Source organism: Rhinopithecus roxellana, chromosome 1, assembly GCF_007565055.1.
Source record: "Rhinopithecus roxellana isolate Shanxi Qingling chromosome 1, ASM756505v1, whole genome shotgun sequence".
In the NCBI taxonomy this organism is placed as follows: domain Eukaryota; kingdom Metazoa; phylum Chordata; class Mammalia; order Primates; family Cercopithecidae; genus Rhinopithecus; species Rhinopithecus roxellana.
In genome coordinates, this window is record NC_044549.1 from 180,260,110 (window position 1) to 180,272,324 (window position 12,215).

General features: G+C 38.9%; 1 protein-coding gene across 2 annotated transcripts in view; it reads right to left on the reverse strand.

Moving 5' to 3' along the window:
- Positions 1 to 12,215, reverse strand: part of CPNE4 (copine 4) — a 736,278-nt gene that overhangs the window by 597,772 nt on the left and 126,291 nt on the right. For both annotated transcript variants that reach the window (XM_010380265.2, XM_010380256.2), the window contains one exon: positions 6,535 to 6,715. In XM_010380265.2, the coding sequence (XP_010378567.1) occupies positions 6,535 to 6,714 (180 nt within the window). In that variant the 5' untranslated portion in view covers position 6,715. The remainder of the gene's footprint in view (positions 1 to 6,534; positions 6,716 to 12,215) is intronic.

Sequence of the window (12,215 nt, forward strand, 5' to 3'; positions counted from 1 at the left end):
GTCACAAGGACATAACCTCAGGCAACAAGGAGAAAATATTCTCTGGCTGTAATATTTGATTTTGTTTTCTCTTATATTCAATGCTCAGGGTAAGATTTCTAATATCACCAAGATCAACATTCTTTTTCTTTTTTTTTTTAAGAAATTATTCTTATTAAGGATGCGTTAAGGGGGAGGTATAAAGCAACATCAAAGTTTTCCCACATGGGAGTCTGATGCAAAATCACAGTGGAAACTTTGTGAACAAGTGAAGAAAACTGTTGTTTTTTATCATCTGTCATGCTAGGTGTTACCCATCCAAACGTTGCAAGTCAACAAAGTGTGAACAGAAAATCTTTCGAGAAAGAAGTTTGTCTGTGATATCCAGAGAGAAAGTTTTAATTGAATTAATTTTCATTTTCTAGCTCTGGTCTATGTCCACAACTGGGAGGTTAACAGTATTCAGAGACCTAGCCAAGGGAGTGTGGGAATATAGTCTAAACTCAAATGCCTCCAGGAGCCACTTTTGTAGGGCAAGTGAGTGAGGCAGGCTGACTAGCAGGAGGCACAAGCACAAACCTCATATTTTGTTAAGGAGAGAAGATGGTAATTTTCACCAGCTCATTGTTGCCATAGGATTAAAGACCCCACACTGCCAGATTTTCTGTTTTTTTTTCATAAAAAACCAGAGATCTGGAGTTTTATGAAAAAATCTCATGATCTTTAAGTTTTGGCAACTACTACAAAGCTTGTTGGAACACTGTGAAGACTAGACAAAATATGTCTGCAGGCAACAGAAAGGCCACCAGATTCAAGTTTGCAAGCTTTGATAAAGCAGAAATAACATGGACTTTGGAAGCAACCGGATTCCAGCTTTACTGTTTACTAGTTGTATGACCCTGGGCAATGTATTAATTCTCAAGCCTTAGCTATCTTTTCTAGTTAGTAAAGCTTTTATTGCAGAGTAATTGTGAGGATAGAATGTAAAATATGTAAATATGTAAAATAACTAATACATACTGGCATCAACACAGATTGATGTCTACTTTAATTCATCACATAAATGTTAATATTGCTCGTCCCATTTTCATAAAAGTTCTAGGCTTTGAAGCAATGGAAAATTGAATATCTTAGGTACAGGTAAAATTGCTATTTTGAGTTTTATCCTCATGGTTTAATACATGAAAGGGTGCTGGCCCACTATTATCCTAAGTATGAGAGGAACCTGTTTTTTAGAGTTCTTCCACAAGCCCTCTAGCCCAGAAAATTCCAAAGCCCACTTCTCTGGGCAAGCTCAACAACATGGGCACACATTATCCCTTCTGTGCTGCTAACAGGGATGCTAGGTCATATGGTGACCAAATCCTACATCTGGGAAGTGGAGTGGGGAGGGGGAAGAGAAAATGAAAAATAGTGGAGGGATCGGGATTAATCACCAGAATTATAAGGAGTTCAAACAACTCTATAGGAAAAAAAAAAACTAACGATCTCATCAAAAATGGGCAAAAGATATGAATAGATAGTTCTCAGAAGAAGACATACAAATGGCAAACAGGCATATGAAAAGGTGCTCAACATCACTGATCATCAGAAAAATGCAAAGCAAAACTACAGTGAGATATCCTCTCATCCCACTTAAAATGGCTTGTATCCAAAGACAGGCAATAACAAATGCTGGCGAGGATGTGGAAAAAAGGGAACCCTTGTACACTGTTGGTGGGGATATAAATTAGTGCAACCACCATTATGGCATGGTTTATTTTAGTCCGCCTCCACATAAAGGTAACCTAGGCACCCTTGAGGTGGTCGTCCTACCACACATTCAGGGGAAGAAAAAGATTTAAGTCAAGATCTCATGTTGAGTCCTCTTTCTCAAGGTCACATGACTGTCTGAGACCCCAGCTCTCTATCTCTAAGATAGTGTGAGATTACTGGACACTGAGGTTTTTGAGGACACAAGCCATGGTGCTCAACACATGCTGGGGTTAATTTAAACAGCTGTGTTGCTTTTCCACAGAGCTATTATCAGCAGGAAATAACATAAGTAGATGGATATTGTGAATATAAAATACTATATGGATATATTATTGCAACAAACAATAATCTTGTAGTAGAGTCCACTGATAATTGATGTGTTACATATAACCACACTAATCATCACTAACAATAATTACCAACAACTCACGAAATCCCATGGTTCATCATAACATGTTTCCATATGGAATTGATCCAAAGGTAGGTAGTTTTCCGAATTACTTAGAGCTTCCAAGAAAGATCTCAATAATTGTGTATTAAAATTCAATGAAAAAATTGAATTAATATTGATTGAAGTAACCTCCTAGAACTTTGGAGTATAATTTGGGTGTTCCCAATGAGAACAAGTACTCTGCCAATCATAGGGTCACTGACAAGGGCCACACACTCACGAGCTTGGTTCTACCCAGGCATGCCCAGGAATAGAGCACATGCTCCAGTGAACTGAATATAAGTCTTTAGCTTACAAGAGTCCTTGCCTTCTGACTCTCTGAGAAGTGTTTGTACCACTCGATTATGATGCTTAGTTCCAGGAGCCAGTGAACACATCAGAACTCACCAGAAAGCAGGAAGATATTATTTCCACTCCTTAATGGAAGATGAAAAGCATTCTAAATTATCATTACACTTAACTGTCACCATCTACTGCCATCATTACATAGCCAGGAGTTGATGAAGAGGGATTTTTTTTAAAGGATATGATCCTAAATTAGGGAAAGGAAAGAGTATGAAATGAAACTCTCAGTTTGCAATGTATTTCAAAGTCATAAGTTTTTTTATTCCCTCCTGTCAATAAAAATCATGGCCATTATTAAAGATTTACTGTAAGTTTTCACCTAATAAAAACATTTCCGGCCAGGCATGGTGGCTCACACCTCAGCACTTTGGGAGGCTGAGGCAGGTTGGAGGACCCATCTGGTATGAGTAGGAAAAATAGAGGAGTTGCAGGCAGGGCTGGAAATGCTGCCTTGAAGGGTCCGCCAACTATGATCCAGCTTCTGCTAGATGGCCCAGCTATTTGGTTCTGGGACTGCCATCTTCTCCTTTTGTCCCTCTCACCCAGAGGAGTGCTGGCTCCCTTAGAGGTTTGGGGAAAGGGCAGAACCCTTGATTTGAAACATTTGCCAATGTCTGTGGTGTAAATACTCCCCGACTTGCAAAATTCCTGAATATTTAACAGTGTGCTCTCAGGAGACTATGTAAGCTGATTCCAGCACATGACTGCTCCAGCCCTAAGCAGAGTTCCTGTTGTTCATTCCTGGGTTTCTTCACAGCCTCTATTTAGGTTTTCAGTATTTTCAGCTTCTTTGTTACTAATTATCTAATTATTTATCTTAGCCACCTGGCATGCACTTTATTTATTTTTATTGTATCCTTGCTGTATATTGTTAAGAGAGCAAAATTTGTTAAACTGCTTCTGTAAGTACCATAATATAAATGAACCATATGACTAAGCAAGCTAGAAATTAAGCTGATATTATTGGTTATAGAGTGAGACTTTCTAGATAAAGGAAGCTATGAATCAATTTACACTGTGGCACAAGGTTCCTATCACTGTGCACAGGTGGCAAAGTTTGTGGTAGCTGTGTGCTGTAGTAACACTGTAATAGGACACTTTGGAAAAATTACTTGACAACATATATCAAAATCCTGAAAAGCTTCCTATTATTTGTCCCACCAGTTCTACTTAACAGAACTATTGTAGGAACTCATCCAAAAAGAAAGGAAAATCCTTATGCACAAGGATGTTTATTGTGGATTACTTAAAATAGGGTATATCTGGAAGCTATTTCAATGTGAAAAAATTGACAAATTTAAATCCATTTGATGGGATATTATGCAGCTTTGAAATTACAATGATCAATATTATAGCAATGTGAGGAAAAGCACATACTACTAAGCAATAAAATTAGGAAAGAAAATTTTGTAAGCATGCTAATAATCATATGAGAAGATGCATACCAGAAGAAGAAGGCTAAAATAAATATATACAAATAATAGTTGAATTATGTTAAGGGGTTATAAGTAGATGGATTTCTTGCCTGTAATTTCCAAGAAGTTACTTTTTTTTGTAATGTAGGCATTCCATTTAGTTTTGTTAAATAAAAAATAATGAGACTTACTAACAAAGTCAATAAGAATATTTAGAAGGGGAAAGAAAAGATACTATGCATTAAGACACCCATGAATACTGTTTTATATTTACATTCTAAGCCTTCGATAGGCCTGAAGTTAAATTAAGATTCCCCAACCTGCCTATCTGCATTCATTTTCTATGCATGTTGACTCCTCACCTAAATTTCACCTGCTCACTAACTGCTATCAAGCCTTTCTTTCAAAAAAGTGGCTGATATTACATATCTCCATACAATTAAACATGCTGCCTCTCGGGTCTTTTGAACCTTGTTTCTACTATAGAGTGGAAGACTGTCTCTTAGGGTGGCACCTTCTGGCTGTTTATGAACAGGTGAGAGTAGTATTAAAGGCTTAAAGAATTTGGTCCAATGGATCCAAAACAGGTCTATTTGTGCTCTGATCAACATGGCTTCAAATCCCTTATTCTGAGTTATTTATTTTCTTAGAATAAGAACTGCTTCTTCTGCTACATCCTCTTCTCCCTATTTCTCCATTTACATCAGTTAGATCTTTAAAAACAAGGCTTACTTAGACTAGGTACCTAGGTGCAAAAAAAAAGGAAAAAAACCTTAAAATCAGTCCTCATTCGATTTGTTTTGAATTTTAAATAAACAAAACCTAGCTGCGGAATTCAACCTGAAATATTGCCACACAAACCATCAAAGACTGATACCAGTGTCCAGCATAATTATAAAATAGTAATAAAGATCTCAGGTTCTGGAGCTCCAATGTATGGGTTTAAATATTAGCTTTTCCACTTACAAGCTGACTGCTCTTGGGAAAATCCTTAATCTTTTTATCTTTCCATTTCCTTGCCTTTGAAATGGGGATAATATCTTGTAGAATTTTTGAAAGGACTAAATTGGTAATTTCATGTAAAGCACTCAGACTAGTGCCTGGCACTTAAAAAGTACCCAAGAAGGTTTAGGTCATATTGTTTTAAGTTCTTGCTCCAAAAAATAAATATTTCATGATGTGTCCCCTTGTTCTTCCCCAGGTACCACCATCAGTCACAGAAGCATCTGGCCAAGTGTAGCACAGTTGATACAAAGAACCCCACTGTTTTTCCTAGAGCTTCTCTCCACTGGGTCCGTGATCAGTTAGAGTCTAGCAGGCACAAAAATGAATAAATCCTTCCCAGAATAAACTTTTTTTAAAAACCCAAGTCATCTCTTAACAACTTGGGGGCCCATCTCTCTTTGAAGAATGACTCACAGAAATGCCATTCCATTCACACCACTGCCAAGGGAGCAGCTGCCTTGCCCAAGCACAGCAAACAGTGTGTGTTAGGAAACATTCTGAGTGGATATTTTACACATGAGTTTTGGGGAATGTCTGAATGTGGTTTTGCTACCTTCACAAAGCTAGTTAAAACTGTATGCTGGCCTTATGAGCTTGTAGGCCCCCAGCTCTTTCCTCCTATTTCTGCCATCCCCATCTCCTTACTTCTGAATCTGCTCATGATTTCCACATGCAGGATTCATCTTTCTCCAGTCCTCAACCAACTCAGACTGAGGTAACCATCCCACTCAGCCACATAAACCCATGGGGCTTAGAATGAGTCATTTCTTCAGTCCCGAAGACTGAGTTTAATTATTATTGTTGGGTTCCCATGTGGCTCTCTTGGGTCCACAACACTACCTAGAATGTATGTTTCTCTAAAGACCTATGACTTGTCCTGTGTCAGCTCCGTCCAACAGTCACCCTGTTTTGGGCTTGGTCACAGAACTGGACTTCAGTCTTGGTCCCTACTCCTCAGTTCTGGTCAGCTACCCTGAATAGTAAATAGCTCCACCTACCTCCCAAAACTGGAGTTTGTCCCTCTACTGCAGACAGATTTCATGGAACTGACTTGCTCAAACCTGTCCTATGGATAGGACTCTCATCTCCTGAGCTCATTCCATCTGAGTAGTCACTTCTGTCTCTCAACCCCCTAAAACCTGTTTCCTCAAAGCTACCATTCCCAAAATTCTAATTAAGTCTAATCTGAACTCTGTCTTGGCCACAAGACTTTGTCTCTGGAACTGGTTTTTGGAACTTTCTCACCCCAGTCCAGTCTGGGGCCTGGGTTCATGTCTGTTCCTGGTCCTCTTGCTACTTATATGTTGCCAATGAGTGGGCATAGGATGAAGAGTATATTGTGAGTATTTCTTGGTAATTAACAAAAACACCTAAAAAGTCTTAGGCTCGTGAATTAAGGGTAAATGTCAAAATATCCACAACATCAAAACAGCAACATCAAAACCTCATGATAGAAATGTGATCATATTCACTTATCAAATTTTTTACTTCATCAAAATAAACCACCTGAAGATATAAAATATCAAAACATTTTTGAGCCAATCATCCAGCCATGCTTCTGTCCATTTCATTGGACATGCCTACCTCAAACCACTGCCCGTGAGACTGCATCTTGAGGATGACACAGGGGTCTGGTTTGGAAAGGGCATCTCTGTCAGAAATGCCTTTGCACGCCACACGCAGCTCAACTTTGGTCAGGCAGGGGCTGTTAAAGATTCCGAGTGTGTTGGCAGCAGACTCATAAATGTTGCTCATCTTCTTCATTCTGTTTTAGGCAAGTAAAAGAAGAAAAAAGAAGTGCCAATCACTGCAATATTTGTCAAAGGAGAAAGCCTCCCAATCACCCTTCAGAAAATGGTTTGACAGTTTCAAATATTGAAGGTATTTATCGCACTTTCCAACCTGGTGACACAGGTCCAGTGAAACAAATCAAAACAAACAAACAAAAAACAGGTGCTGGTGCACTTGGTTAAGAACACTATTTTCTTGTATGATTTGCATACATTTGCATAGTAAAATGTTTAGCCTGTGAAATAAAATTAATGAATTAGTTCAATAGGCTGCAAACTGTAACCCAGCTCTTCAATAAGTGTATGACTTGTGTGAAATTGTACAGATGATTGTTGGTTCATCAATTTAATCACATCTCAAGTTTTCAAGACTAAAAATCCAACTCAACTCCTATGTGACGGCATGGAGAAGTATATTGTTCTTTCTGAAGAAACAGCCAAATTTCCCACCCCTAAAACTTTGTGCATCTTCTCAAAATGCCATCAGCAAGCCGGCTCCAAGACAGAGGCCCAGCATCTGAGTCCCTGTCCCCAAATGCATGAGCCTATTCTCACCTTTCCCTTTCCCACTCCCACCTGCTATATCAGAACTCAGAATCAAAAGGGGGAAAGTGATAGGGAGGAAAAACACAAAGCTTCCTATTCTGAACTTGTGGAAACAGCAGCTACATTTAAGCACTGTGGGCCCCCCACCCCTGCCTAACTCCATGTGATATCCTTTACAATAACACTTTGCATCCCAGAGTCCCAGTAATCCACCAGAGGCCACCGGTGCTCTCCTTCTCTGAAGAGGACTGGACCTGTAAGATTCTCTTAGGAGCAAAATTCAATACCTTGCTTATGAAATTCTGTGTCTTTGTAGATTCATTAAGGAAAATGACAATGGCTTCCTCAACCTCACATGGCATTGGGGCTCTGCAGTGGAATTTCTTCATCTATAAAATGGGAATAATTCCCCTCTCTCTCCTTCCCTTCTTCCACAAATATTTAGTGAGCTTCCCTTTGGTACCAGCACTACACCAGGTTCAACTGAGTACAGCATGACACCTCTTTTACAGGATGATGGCTATGCTTCAACATTACACATTACACACACACACACACACACACACACAATCACACCAATAGCATTTTATTGGAACACAGGCATGCTTATTCATTTATGTATTTATGTATTTCTCTCTCTCTCACACACACACACTCATGCACACCAATAGCATTTTATTGGAACACAGGCATGCTTCTTCATTTATATACTGATGTATTTATCTGCGGTTGCTTTCACTACAATGGCAGAATTGAGTAGTTGCAATAGAGACTGCAAGTACCACAAAGCCTAAAATATTTATTATGTGGCCCTCTTCAGAAAATGTTTACCAGCCTCAGTTCTAAAATATTAGGGAATGGAAATTTGTAGTTTTGGAGAGTTACAATTCTGATTTTAATATATGTGGGGAAATTAGTTTTAGGATGAGAACTGCTCTATCTTCTACCAAAGTGAACATTAATAGCGACTTTGGGACATTTGTTTTTTACAGGTGAAAAAATTCAAGCTCAGAGAGGATTGGCAGCTTGCCAATATTATGCAATTATTCTAATGGCAGAGCTGGGACTGGAGTACCAGTTTTCTATCTGCCAGCCCAAAGCTATTTTTACCACAGGTAAAACCTTTAGTTGGAGAGCTGTTCAAATATACCAAGGAACAGTGGATACAACAAATATCCTTGATTTATTTCAACCTCTGTACAGAGTCATACATCCCTTCTATTTGTAAATAAATTATATTCAAATACAGAAAATGCACAAATTATAAATCTATAGCTTCAAAAACCATTTTCCCTCTATTTTTACAAGTTGTGAGCAGATCAATCACTACAGCAACATAGGTGACAGAGTATACAGAAAATGAAATTTACAACAAAACCAAGGGAGGGAAAGAATCAGCTGGTGGGAAGATGGCTTTGTGTTCAGACAGGTTTGTAAGTGTGTTACAAACTCTCTTTATCAACTGTTTGATAAGAACAGCTTATTCTTCAATAAATATCTTCCTGAATTCTGCTTTTCCCAATGCATTAACTAGCTCCTTGGAATCTACTCTCCTCTTCTGCAGCCTTCACTGGCCTCTCCTATCTCCAAGAGCCATCACTGTCCTTCTAACTTTCCCTATCCTTATAGGCTAATGCTATGTCCATCTCTTCCAAATCGACAGTTTTAATATGTGTTAGGAAATACATATTGTATTTTTACATACATATTGTATGTAAAATACTATGCAAGCTACGATGGAATATGGGACGTCTCTAATATCAGTCTTGATTGTGAGGTATAATGCAAAAAGACTCTGCCAAGGAGACAGAGAATTCCAGATTCAAATCCCTACTCCTCCATTCACTGACCATGTATCCTTGGGCAGGGTATTTAATGTCTCAGATAGTAATACCTATCTTGAAGAGTCGCTGTAAAGAGCAGATTAAATAATATATGTAACGTGATTACCACAATACCAGGTATATTGTGGATGCTCTGAAAGTGGTAGCTATTGTTATTGTGTTCTGACTTATCTCCAGATAAAATCATTCATGCTTTCACTACCAACTGAAAACCTCTTAGATGTGTCACTATTAAGACCAAACTTCTACAAAGTCCATTTAAATGTCTTCTGTATTTGAAATCTGCACAGTCTGAGCATATTACCCTCCAAGAACACACAGTCATCTTTCAAATCTGTTTATCTGAGGATTCATACACGAGTCAATAACTCTCACAGGTTCACAAGTCAGACAGTAAAACAATGGTGACAGCTCTTCTAATATTGTGAAGCTGCTTTATCAACTTCCTGAGATAGACAATTTATTCTTCAATCAGTGTTCTTTCCAAAGCATCGGCTGGCTCTATGGGAATCCTATACTCCATAAAAGCCCTCTCTTGCTCCATATAAAAGATAGTCATATGTTATGTGCAATTCACAAGGCATCTGATGGGAATGGCAGGATTCCCACAATGCAGAGGGGTCAATTGTCTCATCCTCCCTCATTTATTCATTTCCAGGTTGTTACAACACTTTTGGTTCACATGGGTCTGGTTAAGTGAATTTTAGATGATAATATTTAATTTTAACTCTCCCTACCTCTCCAATGGATTACTGCAAAGAAATCTTATTGAATGTAAAAAAAATAATAATAATGTAGGCAACCAAACACCAGGAAATAGCAGAGGTGGCACATTTTTCTCCTAGTCTGAGGTTCCCGTTGGCCATCATGCTTGCTTAAAATGGTGGCAATCTTATCACATGTTAATAATTGCCCAAGATAATTAAAACTTATTAAGACTTCTTGAAATATGGATTGATACATGCAATCACTATAGGATATTCTATATCAAGTGTATGTAGTTCTTGCTCTGAATTATTAGTTAATGATAGTAAATTTAAGTAGTTTATAAAAGAATAAATATATAAACTGGAGGCACATATTTAGAGTTTGTTTTAATCAATGGAATACATGATTCAGAAATTTTATGGATCACTTCCTTAAGCAATGAGAAACAGGATTTGAAGCTGGGAAATGGGCATGATCAAATAAATATTTGATAAATATCAGTCTAGTACTAATATGATGGCTGGACTGCAGGAGAGAAAAAACATTTGTAATCATATGAGGCTGTTTTGCTGGTCACTTTCGATTCCTCCTTTTCCCATTGATTCTACTTTCTTCCCTCTGCTCAGGGCCCTAAAAGGCTTACCTCCATTGACTGCCAGCACATTGTTGGCAAGTGTTACGTTGGGTTTCACTAAAAGGATGCAGTTTTGGGGAAAGGGGAGAGACAGAACAGCATATTTCTTCTCAACTCCTACCCTGATCGTTAGCAGTAGCCAAGCAAATGACCATAGCTCTATCTGCAAGCCTCCAGATACCACTGGCCTTAGTAACAACACTGTTTCCTCTCCTTACTCCTTCAGGCTTATGAGTTGTAATGTTTTCCTGCCAGTCTTAAGGTGGGCATCCTAGAAGCAAAGACTGAAACAGGGATTCAGATGCAGTTGATTTCCTTCTCTCAGAGGAGAGAAGAAAAGGGCGGGAAGCAAAGAGGTGGTCTCAGCTGGAGTCCAGCTTTAATCTGATTCCATGGGGGCTCTGGGACATGAATTGTACCCTTAAGGAAAGAGGTTCAGCCTATTTTAACTCCATGTGAGAAAGTCATGCTAGGGACGAGGGGGCATATACTCTTAGATTTGCTGCTTCCCCACCTTGACTGAAAGCAATCAGGCATTCCCCAGAAAAGAGGCAGCCATGAGCCATTATCAGTTAACACTTGGCAGTCCTTGAGGGAGGGATGCACTTACTGGATAAAGGGCATGTAGGCAGAATATCATCAGGTCTATTTTTACCACAATAGCTGGTCTCTAGGAACCTCTTTATAAATTCCTTTAACTTTGACCACATAACTGTAAATTTTCTTTTCATTAAAATCTCTTGAATCAATAGAGATGATTCTGTTTTCTGTTTGGAAGAGAACTAGAGCAGTACAGCTGGAATTAAAAATTAGGAGTGGTGTGGCAGACAGAGGCTAAGATGGCCACCTCCTAGTATTCATGCCCCATATATAACACCCTCATTTGAGTGTGGGTGAGACCTGTGACTTGCTTTTAACCAATAAAATATGGCAAAAGCAATGGAATGTCACCTCTGCCTTTAAGATACCTCAGATAATGACACCATCTTGATAAGAGACTCTCTCCCTTGTTGGTTTTAATGAAGTGGCCACGTTGGGAGGTAAGGAACTGAGGGTAACATTCATCCAATAGCCAGCCAGAAACTGAGACTCTCAGTCCAACACGTTGAAAGGAAATGGATTCTGCCAACAACAATGTAAACTTGGAAGTAGATCATTCTCCAGTTGAACCTCAGATATGACAGTAGCCCTGACTGACACCTCGATTGCAGACTTGTGAGACTTGGAGACAGTAAATCCGAATAACCTGCAACAGTATTTCTGACCTACAGAAACAGTGAGATAATAAATATGGGCTGTTTTAAGCTGCTAAGTTTGTGGTAATATTATCTAGCAACCAATAATTATTAATAATATAAACAGATTCAAGAGGCACTCCAAGGTGTATGTGTGTAAACTCCTTTAGATCAGGGACTACTTCTTATACTTTACTGCATCCCAGTAGTGCTCATCTTGGTAATATTTCTGGTCTGGTGATGAAGCCAACATAAACCTTCATTTCTAGAGTGATAGGGTACAGGAAAGCAATATGGAGATACTAAAGGCAAAATTCCCAGCTTTTCACAATTATACTCAGGGTCCACAGCTTACCTCCCGGTGCCTGCACAAATGAAAGCCCTGACAAAATATACTGGAGTTCATGAGTTCTTGTGCCTGACCTTGACTTTGGAGGTACTACACAGGACAGTGAAATCAAATTGTTTGGCTCTGGTCCAGCTGAAGCTCACTGCTGAAAGGTGATCA